The sequence below is a fragment of the Muscardinus avellanarius genome (assembly GCF_963383645.1).
Source record: "Muscardinus avellanarius genome assembly, chromosome: 2".
In the NCBI taxonomy this organism is placed as follows: domain Eukaryota; kingdom Metazoa; phylum Chordata; class Mammalia; order Rodentia; family Gliridae; genus Muscardinus; species Muscardinus avellanarius.
Window position 1 is genome coordinate 69,800,296 of NC_137787.1, and position 25,748 is coordinate 69,826,043.

The 25,748-nt window shown below is 36.0% G+C and overlaps 1 protein-coding gene across 1 annotated transcript in view; it reads left to right on the forward strand.

Moving 5' to 3' along the window:
• Window positions 1-21,288, forward strand: part of TTC21B (tetratricopeptide repeat domain 21B) — a gene marked incomplete at both ends in the record, with an annotated part of 67,185 nt that extends 45,897 nt beyond the window's left edge. The window contains 9 exons of the mRNA XM_080690101.1: window positions 919-1,029; window positions 2,036-2,117; window positions 4,122-4,272; window positions 4,474-4,635; window positions 8,980-9,175; window positions 11,909-12,133; window positions 15,771-15,891; window positions 19,850-19,917; window positions 21,211-21,288. Of these exons, the coding sequence (XP_080546227.1) occupies window positions 919-1,029; window positions 2,036-2,117; window positions 4,122-4,272; window positions 4,474-4,635; window positions 8,980-9,175; window positions 11,909-12,133; window positions 15,771-15,891; window positions 19,850-19,917; window positions 21,211-21,288 (1,194 nt within the window). The remainder of the gene's footprint in view (window positions 1-918; window positions 1,030-2,035; window positions 2,118-4,121; window positions 4,273-4,473; window positions 4,636-8,979; window positions 9,176-11,908; window positions 12,134-15,770; window positions 15,892-19,849; window positions 19,918-21,210) is intronic.
• Between the last annotated feature and the right edge of the window lie 4,460 nt (window positions 21,289-25,748).

Here is a 25,748-nt window from a genome sequence, read left to right on the forward strand (position 1 = left end):
AGCCTCCCAAGTACTGGGATTACAAGTGTGTACCACTGTGCCAGGCTCTATTTAAGCTTTTTTTTGGTGTTGTTTTGTTTCTTTTGTGGTACTGGAGATGGAACCGGGAGCGTTCTACCTCCGAGCTACACCCCCAGCCCTTTTTTTTATTCTTTATTTTGAAACAAGGTCTCACTGAGTTGCAAAAAGGCCTCACTAAGTAGCTGCGGCTGGCCAAGAACCCCGATCCTCCTATCTTAGCCTCCCAAATGCTGGGATTACAAGTGTGTGCCACCATGCCCTGCTCTCTATTTAAGTTTTAATAATGACTTTAAAACAGTTTCTCAGTCACAAATATCTGAATTAAGTGATTCAGTTCAGTTTACTAAATAGCTATTGTTTGCTTTTGAATTTCAACTGTATTTTGGTCCTGAGGATGCAGGCATGACTGGAATAGATCCATGACCTCAGGGGGCACAGTGTGAGAATTGATATAGATAACCTTTCCTAACAAACAAGTACCTATTTCAGTGATGGATAAAGGAGTGGAAGTCATTGTTTTAACTCTGAATCATACCTTGAAGGTTATCTGCTTGAAGGCTTTTTTGTTTTACAAATAAGAAAACAGGTTTTAAGAAGTAAAAGGGATCTGCCTGGTCCCCTCTTGGAGAAACTGGGACTAAAATGCCACCTGCTGGCTTTAAGATAAGTTCTTTTCACAATATTTTTCATGTCTTTTATTTTTTAAGTAAGCTACTAGTTTTTATTTTCTCTAGTAGAAAAAAATAGACATGGGAATAACTATAGTTTCTTTTTTCGATCATGCTTAATATTTCTTACAATAAGTTTTTACCAAATAAACTTTAATCTCATCCAAACATTTAAATGACTTTTTATTCTCAAATCAGTTTCTGACTCTTCTTGCCTTTTGATTTCTAGATAATGTTGGAACTGGCACGATTATACTTGGCCCAAGATGACCCTGATGCCTGCCTGCGGCACTGCGCACTGCTTCTCCAGAGTGACCAGGACAATGAAGCCGCCACAATGGTCAGTGAAAGAGTGTGCTGTGAAGGGTGATGAGTTTAATATTGCAGGTGGATGCTTCATATTTTACCCCATAGAACAAATTCTAAATGGTGAGCCATGGTCATGTTGGCCTTCGAAAGAAGTAACATATTTCTAACATCAGTACTTACTATTAATTAAGACCAAGCATCTTTAGTCCTGTATTTATAAGCAGGACAACACACCTGGGTCATACCTTTACATGTTCTTTAGGTCGAGTTAGTTTTCCTTTGTGCCTCAGGAGATGCTTGAGCAGGTGAGGTTCATGCAGCAAAGCTACAATTACTATACTTTAAGTACTTACTTAGACATGCTGGAGTAATTTTAGAGATTTAGTGAAAATCTTTGGGAATCACATAAATAAAAATATCATATGTTATCCAAAGAAGGTCTGTTTTAAATAGTTTATCTTTTATTTTCCATTTTTACCTGGGTTGAAATATTTGTCAGCATTGAAATAGCTGCATGGATGACCTTTTGTAAGGCTTATTCAGAGTTGTTATTACTAAAAAGAAATAGAAGTATTTTCTTTTTTGAAACATGTAATTAGAAAATTGTAGTAGGTCTTGCTTGTTTTATTTTCCTTTGAAATATTTAGAACATGGGTTGTTTTATTCTGTCCCATTTTTAATCTTTTCATTGTCATTTTAGCTAAAAGCTAAATCCTGAGAGGCAGATTTCCTACAAAAGCATGTAGAATATTCAATTCCCTTCAAATTTCTGCTTTTGAAACCGCCACTTGAAACATATTTTTTGCTAAAAATACAGTTTTGTGAACAGAACAATCTGTTTTTCATTTTTTATTATGTTACACTGATCTCCAAGCCAGTCTGCTCAAGGTACACTTGAACCAAAATAGTCAATCTTCATAAAACTATGTCCCTCCTCATGTTTTCCATAAGTATTTTCATAGTGCTGAATATTAGTTAAAAGAATATGCCTCATAAAAAATATGGAAGCATTTTTAGAACCAACTTTTTCTTTATAGATGATGGCTGATCTCATGTTCAGAAAACAGGACTATGAACAAGCAGTATTTCATTTACAACAGCTTTTAGAACGCAAACCAGGTAAATGCCCACTGGCCATATTTTTTTTTAATGCAGCCAACGTTCTATTTCCTTTCGCCTCGTTTTAGTTGATGAACTTGAAAAATCAGCATTCCTGATTGAATCCAACTGCTCATTCCACACATGAGCCTGAGTAGATGAAATGGCCACGAAGAAAATGCACCCTGTCTCATGGTCAATTATACCACAGACCTTAAGTGGGATGCCTGGTGGTCCTGCTCTATCTCTCTAACTAATTCACTTGTTTTGACTACTTTTCATGCTTTCTCCTTTCTCCTCAAACTTCCAACACCCTTCACACCTTCCTTACCCATAAAAACCTTGCTACCTCCTTGACTAAGAAAATGTAATTAGAAGAAAACTTCATCTTTGTCACCAAATGTACACATTCACATCTGTATCTGTTGTAAGTCTATGATCCTATTTATCTCTGGCTGTTCCCTGTGTCAAAGGGCATTCCTCCGCACCCCCCAAAGCGCTTCACTACTGCCGTTCCCTCTCTCTCCTGCATCATCATTCTGTCCCTAATCACATGACCATTCTGTAACATCTCCCCACTTTAATCAATCAACATTCTCTACCCACCTTGTTTAGCCTACCCTTCTTTACTCCAGGCCCATGTCATTTTTTTTCTGTCATTTCTGCCATGGATTCTAGACTCCATTCTGTCCTTTTTTTCCTTCTCTGAGCTGACATTTAAAAGTAACACACACAGTGTTTTCATTTTATCACAGGCTATTCCCATTTCACAGCATTTCCTTTGAGAAAAAGATTTAACCTTGTTTCTTTAAAGTAGTCCTACTCCTTTGTGAATATTTTTAAGCTATTCTTAGCAATTACTTTAAAGTGTGTGTGTGTGTGTGTGTGTGTGTGTGTGTGTGTGTGTTTTCTAGGAATTCACTCTTAAGAAAGTGATCAGAATTGCTTATATAAGGATTCTTACAAATCCCATAGGAACCCTTTGCTATTTGAAACTTGAGGGCCCAAATGCCTAAAAAACACAACTATAGAGATATAATATTTAAAATGTTAAGTGTTAATAAAATAAACTGTTATGCAGACATTGAAATCATGTTTTGAAAACCATTTAATGATACCTGAGCACTGTTTACTAATAATACTGAATCTAAATAAAATCTGTCAGTCAAATTTTGTATAAAATATAAATTTAAACATTTATAGATTGATTTTCATAAATGTATGAAAGGAAGCATCCCAAAATATGAAAATCTCTAGCTTTCAGGAATATGAATGATTTTTTGTCTTTTTTTATAGTTTTCTATATTATTATTGTTTTCTAAAGTTTTCATGCATTATTTTTATATTTCTAAAATAATTATTATTTTCCAAGTTTAGTATGATACCACATGGGCATGGGTGAAAAAGGCTTTGTAAGAACCTGCCAGAAAATTGTACCTGAGACTAAAGAACTGCATTAATCATTTTCCTTAGAAGATGAAGCAGGACTAAAATATTAGGACTAATATTTAAGCTAGTGGCTGGTATGTTAGATGTATACACATATTAAATAAAGTCGAGAGTAGCATATAAATTGCCTACCACAAATGATATCAGAATTTACTGTTCTTACCCACCTCCCAACTGCAGTGAAATGGAAAGAATCCTAGAAACAATTGATTGATTCCATGCAGTCAAATCAAGTAAATTCTCGTGAATTTTAGTATTTAGAGTCTAGATTACCTAGACAGGGACTGTTTCTAGAAGGATTTGGTCTCATGAACAATTGAAAAGTAAGTTACAGCAGATTAGCATTTTTCTAGATGTGCCTGTTTGGGACCTTTTTTCCATGTGACTAGCACAGCCCAACCTATATCACTTGATAGGTTGACCCTACAATCTTGTTAGGGACTTATGCACCTGAGGAATTCTTTTACATTTAAATTATATTTTATTTGAAGTAAATTTTATATTAATGAAGTAGGATTTTAACCATCAGAACAAAAGTTATAAAATATCCAAATCTGAAGTATTTATTGTTTCTAGATAATTATATGACTTTATCTCGTTTGATCGATCTACTGAGAAGATGTGGCAAACTTGAGGATGTTCCACGATTTTTCTCAATGGCAGAGAAACATAACTCCAGAGCAAAACTGGAACCAGGATTTCAGTACTGTAAAGGACTATATCTTTGGTAAATCTGTTGGCAAATAAATCACACATAATAGTTTTTTTCTGTTGTAGATAAAATGGAATAAACTTTTCATAATAAATGATTTACATTTTAAAATATGCTAATATAGTTTTTTTACCAAACACATTTTTAATTAGTATAAGTTTTATAGTTAGCAATTGAAGCACTTTTTTGCTTTTGTCTTTTTTAACATCTATCAAGGTATACTGGAGAGCCAAATGATGCCCTTCGACATTTTAATAAAGCTCGGAAAGATACTGATTGGGGCCAAAATGCTCTCTATAATATGATAGAAATTTGTTTGAATCCTGACAATGAAACTGTTGGAGGTGAAGTATTTGAAAACCTGGATGGAGACCTGGGGTAAGCAGTGTTTAACACTTTTTTAAAAATAGCTGTTTTCCCAAAAACCATTTGTTGAAAGACTATCTTTAGTACCGTTTTAGAAAATCAATTGTCTGTAACTGTGGTGTTTCTCTGTCTTCGGTTCCATTGGTCTATGTGTCTGTTTCTGTGCCAATACCATACAGTTTTTATTATAGTAGTACTGTAGTATAATATGAAGTCAGAAATTGTGATGCCTCTTCCTTGGTTCCCATTATGGAGAATTGCTTTGGCTATTTTGGTCTTTTGTTTCTTCATATGAAATTTAGGACTGATTTTTCTAGATCTATGAAGAATAACATTGATTATTTTGATAGGGATTGCATTGACTCTGTCAATCACTTTTAATAGAATGACCATTTTGATAATATTTGTCCTGCCTATCCAAGATCTTATGAGATATTTCCATCTTCTAAGATCTTATTCAATTTCTTTTAGTGTTTTGTAATTTTCATTGTACCTCCTTGGTTAGATTTATTCCTAGGTATTTTTTTGGGGGAGGATTTTGAATGAAATTGCTTTCTAGATTTCTTTCTCTGTGGATTCATGGGTGGCATATAGAAAACTGCTGATTTTTTTAGATTGATTTTGTATTGCTACTTTGCTGAATTTGTTTATCATTTCTAGAAGTCTTTTGGTTGAGTTTTTTTGATCTTCTAAATATAGGATTATATCATCTGCAAATAGAGAAAATTTCAGTTCTTCTTTTTGTAATTGAATCTCTTTGGTGTCCTTTTCTTGACTTTCTGCTCTGGCAAGAGTCTTGAGGACTGTATTGAAAAGTAATGGTGACAGTGGGCCTCCTTGGCTTGTTCCTGATTTTAATTCCCCCAGTTATTTTTCAATTCGATATGATGTTGGCTTTAGGTTTATTACATACTGCCTTTATGATGTTGAGGTAGGTTCCTTCTATTCTAGTTTTCTTCAGTGTTTTTAACATGAATGGGTGTTGGATTTTGTCAAGCTTTTTCAACATCTATTGATCATGGAATTTTGTCCTTAGTTCTGCACTGTCATTGAAATTATGTTCGTATGGTAGAATACCAATATACGGTACACTACTGGGGGGGAGGGTTGGAGGAAGTGCTGGTGCATGTCTTTCACTATCAGTGTGACTGCATTATGACGTGAGATTATTGTACCAATAAAAGTATAAAAAATAGTTGTTGGGAAGATAAGCAATAATGCTTTATAAAAGAGAACTGAATTCTAGGATAGCACTAATTGAAGGTCAGATGAGTAAATCAGATTAATAATTAGTAAAATATCAGTTTTATCACTGAGCGTGATAGCACATGCTTGTAATCCCAGCATTTGGGAGGCTGAGACCAAAGGATCGCAGTTCGAAGCCAGCCTCAGCTACTTAGTGAGGCTCTTTGCAACACAGTGAGACCCGGTTTCAAAATAAAGAATAAAAAATAAGGGCAGGGGGTGTAGCTTGGAGGTTGAATGCCCATGGTTCTATCCCCAGACCTGCAAAAAAAAAATTATATTTATATATATATATATATATATATATATATATACACATACACACACACACACACACACACACACACACACACACACACACACATATATATATATATATATATATATATATATATATATATATATATATATACTAGGAAGTTTTCTAAGTCAGAATAGACATATTATGAAGGCACTTCCTTAATTACTTTGCAGGAATATCACATACTGAATTTGACAACACTGAAAACTTGTCCTTGCAGTAATAGTAACTACTCTACAAATGGTAGTTGTATGCTAAACCTTGTTCTTTATGCTTTTTATGCATTGTCTCATGTATTCCAAAGAACACTTTTAGGAAATAAGTTCCAAGTCAACTTGCCTAATGTGGTAGTTGCTAAAAATGGAGCAAGCTTTAGATCGAGTGCTACCTGGCCTCAAAGTTCTGCTGTTGGTCAGAGTGGTATATTGAAGACAAAGATTATGTTTCCATCAAGCAGTATCTATTACTTCTCTCTTCAAGATCAGGCAAGGCTTGGTGGGGAATGTATAAGAATGTAAAGAGAGCATGAAAGGTAGTTTCTGCCTTCAGGAGCATAAAACTTATTTAGGATGCAAGACAACACCTGAATACCTGGAACCATTCCATTTCCAGCACAACAGACATGGGTAAAATGTATATTAAGTATTGTAGACGCTTATAGAGGTTGCAGCAGTGCATAGTAGTGGGGGAAGATGTGTAAAAGAATGGGAGTTAGCTCTATACTACTGAGAGGTTTTAAGGTTTAGATTTTAGAGAACATTGAAATTTAAAAGCAGGAAAACAGCTTCTTTGTTTTATGCTTGTCCTAGGAATATTGAGGTAGAAACTGTTAAGGAACAATAGGACACTCAAATCGAGATCCCCAGTAAGCAACTGAAATTACAAAACTGGATCTTGGAAGGGAAGTCATCAGTGGAGATGACAAATTTGAGAGGACACACGGTAGGGAGGCATGAATGGCTTCTTTGCAAGTAGGATATACTAGAACTAAAGTTTAGACATTCTAAAATTTAAGAGGTCTGGAGAAGGAAGGAAGTTCAGAAAAAAACAAGCCAGCCAGGCGTGGTGGTGCACGCTTGTAATCCCAGCATTTGGGAGGAGGAAACTGGAGGATCGTGGTTCACGGACAGCCTCAGCTACTTAGTGAGGCTCTTTGCAACTCAGTGAGACACCCTGTTTCAAAAACAAAAGACTAAAATATAGGGATTGGGAGTGTAGCTCACAGGTAGAATGCCCCTAGGTTGCATCCTGGTACTGGGAAAAAAAAACCCAAAGACATGCAGTGTTACAGAAGCCAGAGGAGAATACTTCTGAAGAAGGTATACAGCACTGTGAAATATTTGGTAAGATAAAAAGCCTGAGACCTACAGAAGAGACGAGGGGTTTTAGTCATTGGACCTTGAGATCTTCATTTCTTAGTGCACGCACGCGCGCGCGTGCACACACACACACACACACACACACACACACACACACACTAAGAAACTTGAAATGTTCTGGATGTGGCGGTACGCACCTGTAATCCCAGAGCTTGGGAGGCCAAGACAGGAGGCTTGCAGGTTCCAGGCCAGTGCATCGTTCCCTAGAGAGACTCTATTACAAAATAAAAAATAAAAAGTGCAGGGGATATTGCTCTATATAGAATGCATAGTAGAATGCCCCTGATTCAATCCTTGGTACCCTCACCAAAAGAAAAAAATTTTTTTCCTTCAAATATTCAAATTGTTAATATATTTGAAGCCAGGTGTGGTGGTGCATGCTTGTAATCCCAGCATTTAGGAGGCTGAGACCAGAGGATCGCAGTTTGCGGACAGCCTCAGCTACTTAATGAGGCCCTTCACAACTTAGTGAGACCCTGTTTCAAAATAAAGAATAAAAAATAGGGCAGGGGGTATCGCTCGGAGGTCAAATGCCTCTGGCTTACATCTCCAGACCCACAAATTATATATATATATATATATATATATATATATATATATATATATATATTATATTTTTTGAAATGTAAAACATTTTAACACATATAATTATATTTTCTGAGAGTCTGATAGGCAAAATGGTAAGGAAAATAGAGTGAATTTTAGATATCTGATAATATTTGTTTTTTGTGTGTGGTCCTGGAGATGGAACCCAGGGGCAATCTACCTCTGAGCGACACCCCCAGTCCTATTTTTTTTCTTTATTTTGAAATAGGTCTCACTGAGTTGCAAAGGGCCTCACTAAATAGCTCAGGCTGTCCTCGAACCACAGTCATCCTCTTTCAAGCCTCCCAAATGCTGGGATTACAAGTGTGCACTGCCACACCCAGCTTAGGTATCTGACAAATTTAAATCCTGAATTTATCACTTATGAGCTGTGTGACCTTGGACAAGTTTTTGAGCCTCATTATTCCTGTATTTAATGCAGTCTGCATATATTGAATTCATATAGTACTTTGACTTTTTCTCTCTTCCTTCTCTTTCATTTTCTGAGTAGGTAAAGTCATTTGATAATTGCATGACTATTTTTATTCTAGTTTGAAATTAGCTGAAATGAACACATTTGCCACATATAGATATTATATAGATATTGTTTTCATTATAGAGTGAATTACAGTTTAATGGTGTTTTACTGAGGACATGATAAATTTGTTTAAAAATATATAACTGTGCATCACTTTGTACTAAAAGAGAATACGTGGTATTTTCCACAAAGGATTATTTTTAAATGATTTATAGAAAGAGAAGCTCACGTACTCTAAAACTCTGATTCTAATCTCAGTTAATTTTATGAGTGACAGACATAAGTGATTTATTTTTAATTGTATACAGTAATTCAACTGAGAAGCAAGAGTCTGTGCAATTAGCAGTGAGAACAGCTGAAAAACTCCTGAAAGAACTGAAACCGCAGACTGTTGATGGCCACGTACAGCTTCGCATAATGGAGAACTATTGCTTGATGGCTACCAAGCAGAAATCTAACGTTGAGCAAGCATTAAATACCTTCACCAAGATAGCAGCATCTGAGGTTGGTAGCTTCCTTTTTCAATTGTATATTATCTTGGTAGTATAGAAATCTGTATTGTTTTAATTGTTTGTTTTTTTAAAGATTAAGTGACTCTTTTTAAAAATTAAATGTATAATTTGGTATAATACTATACAATGTACCATTGGTTCCAGAACAGACTATATTATTGTTTTAATATACTATTGATAGCCAGGCAAGGTGACACACACCAGTACTTAGAAGGCTGAAACAGGAGGAACACAAGTTTGAGGCTGGAATACAGTAACTTAGTGAGACCCTGTTTCAAAATAAAAATAAATAGGGATGGGGTATAGCTCAGTGGTAGAGCACCCCTGGGTTCAGTCCTCAGTAATACACACACACACACACACACACACACACACACACACACACACACGAAAGTCTTTAAAAGGGAATGTGTAGACAGGCATGGTGGTGCACATTTGTAATCCCAGCATTTGGGATGCTGAGACAGAAGATCGCAGTTCTCTGATAGCCTCAGCTACTTCGTGAGGCCCTTTGCAACTCAGACCCCATTTCAAAATAAATAATAATAAATAGGGCTGAGGGTATTACTTGGAGGTAGAATGCCTCTGGGTTCCATGCCCAGCACCAATAAAAGGGGGACATATGTAATTTTCAAGGGAATGGCTTTATCTTCTGAAGAAGTTCTATGGCATAGATATAGCCTAGGTTAACCTAAGTGACCCAGGTTGACCCAGATATTTAGTCTTACATGTCCTTGGCATTTTTCAAACTCCAAGGCTGAGATCAAGGCCAACAGCTTATAATTCAGTCATGCACATCATGATGCTGGTCTTTAGTAATCTTTTTATTATTGCCTTGGTGTATTATTCGTAGAAGATCAGAGCTTCCATCTTTTCTCACCCCTCTCAAGCCTACTTCTTTCTCTCTCTCACTAGCAGCTCTTTTTTCTTTACTTACACAATACTATTAAAGAAGGAACAAAGCCGGGCGTGGTTCGTGGACAATTTCAGGTACCTAGTGAAGCCCTACACAACTTAGTGAGACCCTGTCTCAAAATAAAGAATAAAAAATAGGGTAGGGAGTGTAGCTCGGAGGTCGAATGCCCCTGGGTTCCATCCCCAGACCTGCAAAAAAAAAAAAAAAAAAAAAAAAAAAAAATATATATATATATATATATATATATATATATATTAATTAAAAAATAAAGAAGGAATTCTAGATACCATGTGACCAGCAGTTGGTAAAACCCCATTCTAGGCATGTTTGTTGGATTTCATGTTTGTTCTTTCACTGAGCATTGTTCTAGCCCACTGAAAATTCATAATTTTTTGTCTCTCTTACCCAAAATCTCCTATAGTAGCCCTTTGTGCCACCTTTTAGGTCCCTGGAAGATATTAGAGATGTCAGGGATGGGGGCCTACATCTATTGTGATTGGGTACAGCTCTCCTAGATGGCACTCCAGTGCCTCTCTGAGACGCCCTAAGAACAGAACAACAAGGTAGCAGCAGCATCAGTAACAGTACAGAGAAAGCCTCTTCTGCAGATGTTGAAGCAATGTTTCCAAGGTCAGGCTCATTGAATTGGCTTTGTGCAGCCTTACAGGGCACTTTTATTACAGTCCTGATATTATAATTTCTAATTCATTTCTGTGTTTGAACCTCCTTTTTTATCTGTGTCATACTCCCTGTAGTGAAATTTAAGAAGCACCCTACCTTAATCAGGAACACACACATTATTGTTTATGTAAGTCAGTTTTTGGATAGATTGCTAATGGCCTCCAATTTATACTTATTCTTACTAACCTGCTGGTTTCAAAGAAGGACATTTTCTGACTTTGAACTGTATCTAAAAGAATATTGTAAGCCGGGCGTCGTGGCACACTCTACTTGTAATCCTGGCATTCAGGAGGCTGAGACAGGAAAATTGCAGTTTGCGGGCAGCCTCAGCTATTTAGTGAGGCCTTTTGCAACTTAGTGAGACCTGTTTCAAAATAAAGAATAAAAAATAGAGCTGGGAGTGTTGCTCAGAGGTAGAATGCCCCTGGGTTCCATCCTCAGTACTGCAAAATATAAATTAAATAAATAAATATTGTGCTTTATAGACACTGTCAGGAAACTACAAACACTGTATCTAAAACCCTATTTTAAGGCAGAAGTTTATTTTATAGAATTCCAAGTGATTAATTCTACACCTTATTTATACCATTTTATTGGTCAAACATTATTAAGAAAAGAGGGGGTTTTTTAATAAAAGGTTAAGGAAGGAGAAACAATATAAGTCAGTACAAGTAAGGACTAGCATTTGCAGGTGAATATTTCTGTTATTCCTGGTTAAGGAGAAAGAATCAAAGAGGAAAAATGTTAAATCTGAAATAAAAATGGCTAAATAAGAATTACACTCAAATGCATTTTTCCTTCCTTCAGTTCTTATATAAAACCAAAGTAGGCAGACAGTTATATCATCAATAGAGTCGGATTGATTGTTGGAATTATATGGTTATGGCATCAGCATAATTATTGATTCATTTTGCCCACAGAATGCACGATCAAGCTTCTTCATGGCAGCTTGTGAATACCTGATGTATTAAATAGTGATGATAAATCATAGTTATAGCTGGAATGAGACCAGAAATAGAAGCCAGGATCAGTTCTTAGATAGCATTTCCTTCTTTTCACGTGCTTTTCTGTTAAGCAGAAGACATTTATATTGTGAATCTAGTGGTCTAACATTTTGTTTTCTGACAGAAGGATCATATCCCAGCACTCTTGGGAATGGCAACAGCTCATATGATCTTGAAACAGACTCCAAAAGCTAGAAACCAGCTGAAGCGGATTGCAAAAATGAATTGGAATCCTATTGATGCTGAAGAGTTTGAGAAGAGTTGGCTGCTTCTTGCTGATATTTATATTCAATCAGCAAAATACGACATGGCAGAAGAACTCCTGAAACGGTGCCTGCGTCATAACAGAGTAGGTGATTGAAGAGGGAAAAGTAATTGCTAATCTTTGTTACATAAACTTCCTATATAACATGATAACACAAGGTGTTGAGCATTTCCAATGATTCTCAAGTCTATTTTGAATATTGATTATTCTTGCCACAATCAGCAAATAAACAATAATAAGGAAGAAACTATTTGCCCTTGAAAGTAAAGAAAAAAGATTTATGCATTTTCAAGTTTCAGCTGCGGTGATGCCCTAGTTACACAAAATGTTTCTGGAATGTCAAGCATTTGCCAATGATTACCCTTCTCATCCCAGAACTAATGAAAATTGCAGAACATTAATTTTAGGCGTCTGTCCCTCCTATTAAGAAATACTCTTGATGAATTTTCTGCAGCTGCATGTCATTTCCACATTATTAGAATCCACTATGCATAATATATTTTGCAGGGGAAAGTCTTATCACTTTTTTATTCGATTTAATAAAAAGTCCTTATCTTTAGGTATAAAATTGAAAATTTTCAAATTCATAGAATGTAAAGTTTTTTTATTAACAGTTTGGTGTCTAATCACAAAAAGCAATATCTTAATTTACAGTTTTGAAAGTTGATTTATGTTGTCTTTTGAGAAATAATTGTACTCAACTTAGAACCTTGAGAATATCTATACATATTCATACCAATTAATTCACAATTTTAATCACAATAAATGTTTTATTCTCTGAGAAAATTAGGTTATGAAATAGGTCATTTGCTTTTTAACGAGGAATTATGATTATCTAGTACTATTAGGATACTTTCTTAGGAACTTAAAAACCTAAAACATCCAGTCATTTGTCAATTTATAGACTTTTTTTTTTTTTTTTTTTTTTTTTTGGTGGTACTGGAAACCCTTCTACCTCCGAGCTTCACTCCCAGACCTATTTTATACTTTTTTTTTTTTTTTTGAAACAAGGTCTCTTAAGCCAGTGCAGCTGACTTAGAACCTGCGCAATCCTCCCGTCTCCGTCTCCCAAGTGTGGGGGTTACAAGCGTGCATCACCATGCCCGGCTATAGACTATTTTACATGATTGTTTATGTCAATTTTAAGTTAAATTGGCCTTGAATACAGAGAATAGTCATTCATAAACTTTTAAAATATAAAGCACTAAATAGTTGAGCCTTACATGCTTAGCCCATGGACAGAGGAGTTAAGGTGTCGATGCAGACAGACTTGAGTGTGCTGGAACACGTACCATCTCTGAACATGGCAGCTACCTCAGAACCTTTGTTTGGCTTAAACAAATATGAGACATGTTGATACTAAAGCATGAGATTCCAGAACTAAAGCTTAAGAACTGAAATAATTAAAACATGGAAATCATCCAGATTTGGGGCAGGAAATGTACAAGATGGCACTACATTTTCTTGTCACAGCAGATGGCAAGGAAACTATCACCGATGATTAGAGTCATGTGAAGGACTCAGGAGCCAACATGAAGAAACCCCCAAGGGCCAGAGTTGGGTACTTTAAGTACCAATAGGAATGATAACTGTAGTTGATTGAAACACACCAAATATGTCAAAATCCATGCCTTCATAAAAATTTAAAAAGAAAAAGAAAGGGGGGCTTATAATCCTAGACTTATAATCCTAGTACGTGGGAGGCTGAGACAGAAGGATTGCAGGTTCATGGTCAACCTCAACAACTTCGTGAGGTACTCTGTAACTTAGCGACACCCCATATCAAAATAAGAGAAGGAAATTAGGCTAGGGGGTGTAGCTGAGAAGTAGTATGCCCCTGGCTTCCATCCTGAGTACCACAAAGAAAGAAAGAATGAATCTAATTGCCTACCTCTCCAGTATGCTAATAAACTGTTGTTTCTAAAGCTAACAGAAAATGGGAAAAATTTTAAGCATTTATGTTGTTTTTTGTTGTTGTTTGAATGAACAATACTATTGGGTAACCAGATAGTAGACAGAAACATTTTTCATTTTATAGACATTTTCTAGCTAATAAATTGTGAATGGACTTAATTTCATGAAAAGAATCAAACATTCTATGCCTCTTAATGGAAGATACACAGTACCTGTGGTAGGATTAGGACTGGGGTAAGACAAGGAAAACAAGATAAATAATTTAGCAGAAATCAAGATAAATAATTTAACTAGATTGAAAAAAATCAAAAGAAATGAAAAAATAAAAATATTAAATGAACCAGAGTATAATAGTGTCTGCCTATAATTCCAGCTAGGAAGTTATTAGGGATATCAGAGGGACTCTAGATAATGGAGGGAAACCTCAGCAAAGCTAGAAAGCAAGGGTAGGAGAGAAAGAAGGCTGAGGTTGATTAATGGAGGAGCTACGCTCAAATATATGCATAAGTGTGAGTGGAGCATGGTCAATCTGGACACTCATTGTTGGGAAGGGGAAAGGGGAAGCAAGGGGAGGGGCACCAAGCACTGTCTGAATGTATGCCTTTTCCAATATGATCCACATAAAAATAATTAAAAATAAAAATAAAACATGTAATTCACAAGGAAGCAAGACAAGGAAAATAAAACTATTTAAAAAAAGAAAAAATTTAAATGGCAGATCTAGCCATAAAAAAATGAAAAAATATGAACTGGGTTATGATAGTGCCTGCCTATAATCCCAGCTACTAAAGAGGCCGAGCAGAGAATCACAAATTCAAAGCTAGCCTAGGCAATTTTGTGAGGCCCTGAATCAAAAATAATAATAAATAAAAATGTTAAATAGCTAGGTAAAATCTCAGGCCTTGGGAAGCTGAGAACAGAGAACCAGATGATAGCAGGTTCAAGGCTAGCCTCAGCAATTTAGCCAGACCTTGTTTGAAAAGAAAGGAAAGCCAGGCATGGTGATATAAGCCTAGGTATAAGTCTTAGTACAAGGGAGACTGAGAGCACAGGACCATAGATTTGAGGACAACCTTGGCAACCTAGTAACATCCTGTTTCCAAATCCTGTTTCCAAACAAAAAAGTTTAAAAAAAAAAAAAGGCCAAGGTTATAGCTTGGACATAGAATGTTTTTGGGTTCAGTCCCAAGTACCACATATATATACACACAAACACACATACACACGCAATTTTTACATTAAAAACATTACCCATGAGGAATGTACCTAAAATATGAATATAGGGATATACTTTTTCTCTTTTGTGTGTCATGTAATTATGACTATGTTAAAGAGAGTCCTCATCTTTTAAAGAGGCATACTGACATGTGTGGAAGAACGATACAGTATCTGAGGATTTTTTTCTGATAATGTAGAGAACAAGAGTAGTCATGAGTAGTCATATTAGTCATGAGTTAAGTTTTAAAGGTGTTATGGGTTCACTATACTTTTTATTTCTGCATTTGTGTGTATTGAAATTATAAGAAAACATAATGTATATGCATAAATTATGTCTACCCTAATTTGTATTTCTGATTCTGTTAAAAAAGAAATTCTGATTATGAAAGGCTTGGAATGGGAATTTGGCATCAGAATTACTCATTTAGTTCCAAAAATAATTTTACTGCAAACTCAGAGTTGAAAACCATTGTTTTATGTACCATTTAGATGGATTAATATGATTGATCTTTGTACTTATTAACATCCTGTAAAATCTCAGTGGTATCAAGGTCTTCCTATTAATGATATGTCTACTACTGCTCTACAGTCTTGCTGCAAAGCTTATGAGTACATGGGCTACATTATGGAAAAAGAGCAAACATATACAGATGCTGCCTTAAATTATGAGATGGCTTGGAAACACAGCAATCAGACAAATCCAGCAGTGGGTGAGTTAAATTAGACATCAGGTTTTCATGGGAAAATTTCACTTTATTTGTAAGTCTTCATTTAAATACAATTGATTATTTTCAGAAAAAAAAATATATATTGAGCCAACTTCTTTTGTCAGTAGAATAAATTTTATATTCATAGTAAGTTATTTCCTGCTAATCAAGTATAATTTCTAAGACCCAGACTTATCCTTAGTCACCTTAAAAGATACCTAGTCTAATTTTGCCCTTTTCCTTGACTCTGCTCTTTTGACAATATTAGCAGCTATGGAAAGACGATGTCTCATTGTCAAACAAGTTAAGCAAACATCGTATGAAGTCAGGTCACTCAGCTTTCCTTACTACAAATTGTCTCAAAGCTGCTAAGCAGTCACGCACATGGTGAAAGGTTTCACTGATAAACCATGTTTCCCACAATTATTTGACCATAAGATACTGCTTTTCTCTTGAGCATTAAGGAACACCTTCCAGTTCCTGTAGACTATTCGTTTGAGGAATGCTCGTCCACAGTGTCCCTAACTGCCCCATGGCATCTGGAATTTACTTAGTGACTACCTCACCCTACATCCTGGAGGAGCTCATCCGATGATCTTCTCTTTGTTTATATTAAGCTGAAATATGCTCCATTAGAACTGCCCAGTTCTCCACCTGATCTCTGAAGCAATCTAGAGTTCTTTCCCCCTCATTGATAAATGCCCTTCAATTGCAAACTTCCTTCTGCCTCTCCTAAGGCCATCCTCAGTTACTTGTCTCTTCCTCCTGAGATTTGATTTGGAGTCTTTCATCCTCCTTGTTTCTGACCTTTGGACACCCATAAATAGTGTTTTCCATGCTATGCTTTGGAACATTTGGTGAGATCATAGTGGTTATTTTATTTTAAAAAAAAAATAGAAAAGAAAAGAAAAAGACAAGTGTGGAAAATGCTGTTTTAATTGTCTATGCTTCATCTGACCTGTTGTTCCATTAGTGAATATGTTCTCAAATATATTTGGCTATTGTGGGCATAATGAAGGTCCTTTTCTCTTCTAATTAGGCATTTTTTAGTTGAGAATTTAGCCTAAGATGGCATCTGTTTCTATTGGCAGCCATGTCACAATATCTATTGTGGTCCAGGTCAACTTCACACTGACTAGCATCAGCTCAGATTTTCTCTCACCATGTGTTTTTCTGGGGTCTGTTATTTTTACTCGATTTGCCTAAAACACAGGAACTAATCATTTTTATACTAGTCATTATTTCCAGGTAGTACACTTTTTTTTTTTTTTTTTGGTGGTACTGGGGTTCCTGGAAGCCCTTCTACCTCCGGGCTACACTCCCAGACCTATTTTATATTTTTATTTGGAAACAGGGTCTCAAGCCAGCAAGGCTGGCTCCGAACCAGCGCAATCCTAAAGAATAAAGTCCACTTGCAACAGAAAACTTTATTAAATATCCTTAAAAGGCATGTAATGTTGACACTTGATTCACTGGGAGGAATGCAGCTGGAGGTTAAATGATTGATATATTCTGTTCCTTGGCAAGCATCATCAAACGCAGAGACTCCGACTCACTAGCTCTTTTACTGCATCATCATTGTGTTTTATAGATTACTCTTGTCAGTTCCCCCAGCTTCACTTGAGAAGAGTTTCTCTGAGAGATTCTCAAGCCTTTTCTTCCTTAGGATTATCAATGCACCCAGTACTTCACCCCACCTGGCCAAATGAACAATGCATTTCCCCTTTTCATTTTTCAGGAGACCCCTACACCCATGCTCATACTCTTTCCATAGAATTCAGAATTGAGTATTGTCACTGTAAAAGGCAGCAGGATGGTAAGGATAATTGGCTGGCTGTAGTGATCGTTTCTCATAGATATTTTTTGTACATACACACACAGCGTATATATACCACTAGTATGGATATATATCATAATAACTGAGATCCAGTGAAAGAAGGACCCATTCTTATTTCTCTCTTCACACCCATTCTCAGATTCCATGGTAGACACAAGACTACATTATTCCTTTTCTCTGTCTGTTTTTTCCTGATGCCTGATAGTTGAATTCTTCAGACTCGGACAGGTGTACTTCAGCTGCAGTGCGTATGTTTCTTGCTCTTATTCTAACCCTTTATTTTCTATCTAAATTTTTTTTTGCACTAGATGACCTACCAAGTTTCTTTCAATCTTAAAACAATGTGATTCTAATTTAGTGCTTGCACATGAAATTGCTGATATTTATGTGTTTAAATTTTAAGCATTTCAAAGTTTTTAAGCATTTCAAAGCATGTGTACTATTTGAGCTTTAAAAATTATATTGAGAGAGAGAAAAATTGTTTTCCCCATGGTTTGGATAAGGAAACTTGATGATGACAGCTCAAGCAATTTGCCTGAGGTTGCAAAGCTAGTCAGGAAACTATAAACCAAAAGCTTGAACTTTTTGATTAGTTCTCACATAAATGTTTGGCATCATATCTTAAATTGTTTTCCCTTTAAAGGTCACAGTATATTAGTACATTTTAGAATTCCTTGGTAATAACTGAGTTTAGCTCTGAAACTTATTTTTATCTCAGGTAGTTCTGTATGTATTTGTATGTATATAAGTGAGTTAAAGATAAATATATATGTATATAAACTTTGTGAATTTTAGATAATTCCTATTTTTAGTACCATCTGATTATATTAGCCAGTAATTCTTTTTTTTTTTTTTTTTTTGGTACTGGGGGTGGAACCCAGGGGCATTCTACCTCCGAGCTACATCCCCAGCCCTATTTTCTTATTCTTTATTTTGAAACAGGGTCTCACTGAGTTGCAAAGGCCTCACTAAATAGCTGAGGCTATCCACGAACTGCGATCCTCCTGTTTCAACCTCCCGAATGCTGGGATTACAAGTGTGCGCCACCACGCCCGGCTCATCAGTAATTCTTTTTAAATATTTGTTTGAGACTTTATAAATTTGTTCTGGTACTTTTATTGGAGTCCACGAGCAGCCTCCACTCTCCTATATCCTGTTCCTACAATATAAAGTGAAATATTTATCATTACATATTATTTTATATAGTGTTATAGTACTGTTACTCCTTTGTTTTTTATTCTTACGGTATTCTTTCAGAACAACTACAGTCATTTAAGAATATCCTAAAGCTTTTTTCTAATTATCAGCACTAGGAGAGTAACATTTCTGCATCAGTAATTGTGATTATTCCCACTGGTCATCGATGTGGAACATCTGAGGACTGACCCAGCCTCTCTGTGTTTTACTCTTCAGCCTGGCTTTCTCACCACAACTCTGAGGCTCCCTGGTTTCTCAAATGTCTTACCACTGTTCTGGACGCATGCAAGTTCCTCTGCATGAGCCAGTTCTTGATTCCCAGCCTGGCTCCTTGTGCCTTGTTCTTCAGATTTGAAACATCCCGTGACACCTCTTCCTTCCTGCTTCAGGTTCCTTATTAGAACTCCCGGCTTGGATCTTGGCTTAGATCTTTCTTTCATAGTATTTATCTCAGATTTGAAATTATTCATTTATTCATGTAATCTTCAAATAGTGTACTTTCTTTTCTAGTAGAATGTAAAATTAATGACTATAGAAATCAGTTTGCCTAATGTATTGAGTGCTAAATAAATCTTTACTAGGAAGGAAAATGAAGAGCCGTGTCTATTTGAATGCCCTGTGCTCCTCATTTACTGACCTAGGTTGAGTTTCTAAATGAGATGCTTCTAGTAAGTTACAGAAACCCTGCCTATGGGGTGTCAGTCATCTAACCCAACCATATATTCTATTCACTGTGATCTTTTTGTCCAGCCTCCTTTTCTCTTTTACTTGCCCTTTCATTTCACTCAACTTTCTGCCATCACATCATTTCTCCTTATAGTGACAGTCAATAGCCTTTATTCTGACTTTCCTAATGAATAAGTCAACAGGAAGGGGGGAAATAATACCCGCAGTATGCTCACTATATCATTTTTTTTATTTTAACAGGATACAAACTGGCATTTAATTACTTGAAAGCAAAAAGATATGTGGATGCAATTGACATATGTCACCAGGTAAACATCTAAATTTAAAATAAAAATTTTCAGATGCATATTTTCCTGCTTTTAGTTAATCTTAAGAAGTATAAGAATAGAAGTAGAGAATATCTTTTGGTTAAATAATTTATTAATGTATTCTGGAGATCTTATCAGTGTTTAAAATTTAGAAAATAATAAAATTTACCTAAATAGATATATTTTGAGGGGCTCACATACTACAGTTTTTTTAGACAGAGGTTCATGGGAGAAACATATTAAATGAAACTTAAATTGGAAGCCATTTGAAGACAGTAGAAGTTCTGCAGATCTTTGTTTCAAGTAGAGGTTACTGGGAATGGGTTTAAACCTGTTTACTAGGTATTTCAAATTTATATACTAGAGATAAAAGGTATTCTGTAATTTAGAACTTACTAAATTATAGTTTTATAATTCATTCCCTACAAAAATGATAAATATTGAAATTTCACTTACAGAATTTTCAGAGTTCTTTGGTAAATCCATTATTCCATTGATACTCTATATCAGGCATTATATTAAACATTGCAGAAACCTCCAAGAAAAACTCGTTAGAGCAGGATTTTTTGGTTTCTCTTAATACAGATAGCTGTGTGTCAGCATCATTACTTCAAATTATTTGCCTCAATAATTGCTATTGATTACTGAGTCTCTCTCTCAGAAGTGTTTCTTATGAGAGTTAAGGTTGTACATTAAGGTAAGGTTATATATTAGAGTCATTTCTGGAGTTCTTTTTTTAAAAGTGAGTATCTCAGTTGGGCACTGGAGGCTAAGGCAGGAAGGAAGCTTACAGGTTCAAGGCCAGCGCAGGCATCTTAACAAGAACCTGTCTCAAAATAAAAAAAAATTAAAAAGCTGGGGGGGGCATAACTTAGTGAGAGAACACCACTGGGTTCAGCCCAGTAGGACAACAACACAAAGAACATCCCTTCAGTCTAGACTCAGTAGACTTACAGAAATCTGTATGTTTCAAATCACTTCAGGTAAATCTGATGTGTGCTCCTAGTTAAAAACCACTCTCCAAGAGTTTATCAAATATCACAAATAAGTAGGTAAATTACAAAAGGATTTAAAATTATTGATACATAGTTTTTCTGCAACTCATCTGTTAAGGAAGCAACCATATCTGTTATATTTCTATATGTGATTTTCATACTATACTATTCATTACTGTAAATGAGTCATCATAATACATCTACCTTTGAAAAGTGCTATAGTATTAGCACAATGAACCCTCACCTCTGACGCTCATTTGTTTATTACTTACAAGTTCTTTTTTTTTTTTTTTTACAGGTTCTTGAAGCACATCCAAGTTATCCAAAAATCAGAAAGGATATTCTTGATAAGGCTCGCACATCTTTAAGACCTTGACCATAACGGTTTTAATTTGATTTTGTTAAATAGGAAATGAGAGAGATCTAACCTTTGAGTTCTCCCAGTTCAAAATAGGTTTGAGCTAATGATCTGAAACAGAAGCCTACTTTTCTCTCCAGCAGAGGTTGCTGCTGTATACAGAGCTCCGTGGCAGAGTGGCGTCTGCTAGTGGAGAAGTTGAATGAGAACTGGTCTCTCTGACTCTCTTTTGATTAGGTGCAGAGTTGGTAACTCTGTGGAAAGGACCATAACTCATTTCTATAAAGAATATTTTTGTTAAAATCTAGATAATAACTTTTCTAAGGAATATTAGTTATTTCAGAAAGTATATTTAAAATGCATTGTTCTGTTAATTTTTGTTATATCCCATGATATTTCAAAGCTTCATGTTTCAAAAACTTGTAAATAATTTGTGAAAAAAGACAATATGTATTTTAAATATATTTTAATAAAAATTTTGTAAATATATGATTTTATATTGCTCTTAGAACTCAAAAGACACATTAAAAATTTTCAAAATCAGGATAAGCACCCCACATGGTCTGTAATGTTAAAAGGTAATGCTGCAGAAAATGAAAGCTTTGTAGAGAAATATTTTCTGGAAGAATGTAGGTGAGGGTTTCCCTACCCTTTGTTGAACTCACGCTCCCAGCTCTCAGTGTCACCGTGACATTAGGAAGGAAGTCATCAGTTGTCTGGAATCAGTTTCATCAGCAATACTAACCTCAGCCCAGACCAGAAGGCCTGGCCTTGTGTAATTGCAGACCACTGTGTCACCCGCTGAAAAAGCATGGCAATGGCTCTGGGTTGGCGGAACCCATACCGCACACCGTGAGAGCAGCTGCGTCCACGCTGTGCCTAACAATGCTCCAGCCTCGCATTCCTCCCTGTCCTACATGAACAATGGCTTAATCTAAATCTACTGAGTCCTGAGCACTATTTTTAATTTCTTGTCTCTGCCTTTTTCTGTTCTTTAAAAATGTAGTAAACACAGTCCTTATTTTTATTTGCACTGGCAATAAACACAAGTATTGAAAAAAATTATTTGCTACTTTTCTTAAAATGTCTTGTTCATTTATTTTGAACTATATTTTCTTGTCTCTTCATTTCTCCATTTTTTAAAGTCATTTAATTCTAATTATGTTATAAAATTCTAATTATTATTCTTTATTTTTTTAAATAAAAAAGAATTAAAGAGACAGTCACTTTATATCACCCGGGCTTATCTTGAACTTCTGGGCTCAAGCTGACCTCTCAGCCTACCAAGTATCTGGGACTATAGGTAAATTACATCATCGTATCTGTTTCATTCCTCTTTTTCACCTACCTTTTTTAAATTATTTGGCATTTTGTGAAACTTTAGGGATTTATGAAATATTTCATATCTCCTATAAATTTTAGGCATCATATTTGATCTTCACAACACTAGCATTTAGGCATTATTATCTCTGCTTTAAACATCTGAAACTGTTAAAATTTATCCTTTTCTCCCTAATTCAGGAGAAAAATAACACTTCAACCTAAGTGGATATTGTCTGTTTTTTCCATCCTCTGGGCCTCCCATACAAGGCGAGCTCAGGAACACTGATCTAAACCCCCACTCCCTCAGGAAACATTGTTAAGAACATTGCTATGGACTGAATTCTATGTCCCACAAAATTCCTTAGTCAACATCCTGACTCCTAACATGATGGTGTTAGGAGTTGGGACACTGGGAGATAATTAGTTCATAAAAGTGGAGCCATCATGAATGGGATTAGTTTCCTTTTTATAAAAAGAACTCCAGAGATTCTGTAACTTTCTTCTCACTGAGTGAGGACACAACAGGAAGTCAGCCCTTTGCAACCTGGAAGAACATAATCTCCAGAATCTGACAGCTGCTGTTAACCTAATCTCAGTCTCCAGCCTTCCAGAACCTAACCAGCTCAGTCACATTCTGTTGATAAGTCCCTCAGCATGTGGAGTTTTGTTAACAACAGCTAGAGCTAAGGCAACAATCCTATATAACAGAATGCCTTTAGTAGTTCCAGTGAACTTGCATCATGGGTTGCCAGAATCATGGGAATTGGATAGAGAAAGCAGAGCATCTGTTCTCCCAGCAAGACATTCCCAAGTCAGTTTGACTGTCTGTAAAATGTGAAATGAGGATTTTATTTTTGTTTATTAAACAGCTATTTTTACTTTTTATTCACCTGCCAATTATCAGGTGTTATTCTAGGGACATTCCTTGTTCCTTTATGTCTTTTGTGTCACCCAACTCTTCAGAGAAAAAGTGTTCTTTTTCAGATGATGAAGATAGAGCTTAGATTAAATAATTTGCCCAAGGTCACAGAAAATGTGTCAAAATTTGGATTCCATACTGGCTCAGCCAACCTCAATACCCATGCCTATTTAGATTTTGAGATGCTTTTCATAACTAAGAATATGTTTATAAGAAAATATTACCTTTTCTATATCTAATTAGCAGATAAAACTAAGTGTTCTATAAGAGGTAGCTAAGTAATGAACAAGATGAGCTGAATAGAATGGTCTAATGAATGCAGAGATTTATCAAAGAGATACATAATTTGTTGGTCAGTGTGGTACATTTGTCAGGAACATGGATTTGAGCTTAGACCAGTCTGCATTTAAATGTTGACTTTACCACTTACTGGGTATTTTATCTTTCTCTTTACATAGACTTTCTGAGTCCTGGCTTTCTCATCTAAAAGAAGTATATAAAAATAATAACTAACCTCATGTTTTAAGGATTAAAGGAAAGACCATATATAAAACCTAGAGTGAATCTGATGAACTTAGACTCCTGATAATTAGTTCCTCTACTTATTTTTTATTATTGGAACAGGGCCAGGTAGTAATTGCAACTAAGAAGAATCTTCACGGAGGAAAAGAAAAAGATGAAAAGGACTAACAAGTTTCCCTAGAGAGCTCCGCCACTCTGTCATTCACCACCACCAACACCTTTCGTTTTTTCCCACCCAGTAAACACCGTTAGACATGTAGCATCTCATTTTATCCATTCTGCCCTGCCCTCCTCTATCTAGAATTCTCTCCCTGCTCTCCTCTTCCTCCCACCAACACCACTCCCTTTTCCTTTCTCCAAGCTTCTATCCCTGGGCTTATCCTTTCTTTTCACCTCAGAGAGGCCAGCTTCATATCCAGGTTCACAAGGCAGAGTAGCCTTCTGCCATTCCATATCATACCACCCTTTTAAAACTCTCCAACCTTACTTCTCTGATGGGTTTTGGCCACTAAGCATTAAGAAAATGTAAAAGTTGGCCAGGCATGGTGGCACACGCTTGTAATCCCCGTGCTTGGGAGGCTGAGACAGGATGATCACACAGGTTTGAAGCCAGCCTCAGCTACTTAGGCTCTCAGCAACTTAGTGAAACCCTGTTTCCAAATAAAATATAAAATAGGTCTGGTAGTGTACCCTGGAGGTAGAAAGCCCCTGGGGTTCCATCCCTAGTACCACCAAAAAGAAAAAAGAAAATGTAAAAGTTGAAATTCAGACTAGGCAGCCTCAATTCTCATGATATGTTAATTGAAAGTTCTGATTTCCAGTGTGGTAGCGCACACCCATACTTGTAATCCTGGTACTTAGGAGGCTGAGACAGGACTGCCAGTTTCACGCCGGTCTCGGTCTCTGCAATTAACCAAAGCCCTCTGTTGCTTAGCAAGACCTTGTTTCAGAATAAAAATATAAAATAGGGCTGAGGTTGTAGTTCAGAGGCAAAATGTCCCTGAGCTCAGTACCACAAAAAGAAGTTTGGGGCCTACATTCAGGATGGAAAGGAGAGAGACACAACAGGAATGAAAGAATTTTCTGTAGCTCTGGGAGCTGGATTACCCCCATCCATAGGAAGGAAGTAGTTTTAAGTTTAATGTACTTTTGACCTTAACCCAACTGGTATGGTTAACTGAGTCCCAGGAGGAAATAGCTTTCTGCTCCAAAAGTGGAGAACCTAGAGCAAATCCGGACAGTTGAACTCTGCAGTAGGGTTCAAGTAGATAATGAAATCACTATGGAAACCAAAACACCAATTAAGAGCCTGACAGGAGCTATCCCACTTTGGATTGGAGATGACAAATGAATAGCTTTAAAAGAGGATCATATAACACAGTTGATGTTGATAGAGTAGCTTCTAAAAAAAAATGCAGGATTAGCAAGTAAGGAAACCATTGCACTCATAGCTCATAGAAATAGAGAATCCTTCTGAACACAGTTTGGCAGTACCAATCAAGAGCCTGTCCCTAGACCAAGTGATCTTTCTTAGACTCACAAGAAATATTCAGAAATTTCTTTTTTTTTTTTTAGTTTAAAAATTATAACAAGGTTTTTACTATTCTGAGTTGCTACCAAAACATCCAACATAAAAGAAGTGGCCAACTGTATTAAGATTTATCCTATTATAGATTACTAAGTTAAAAATATTTTCAAATGCTTATTGTACTTT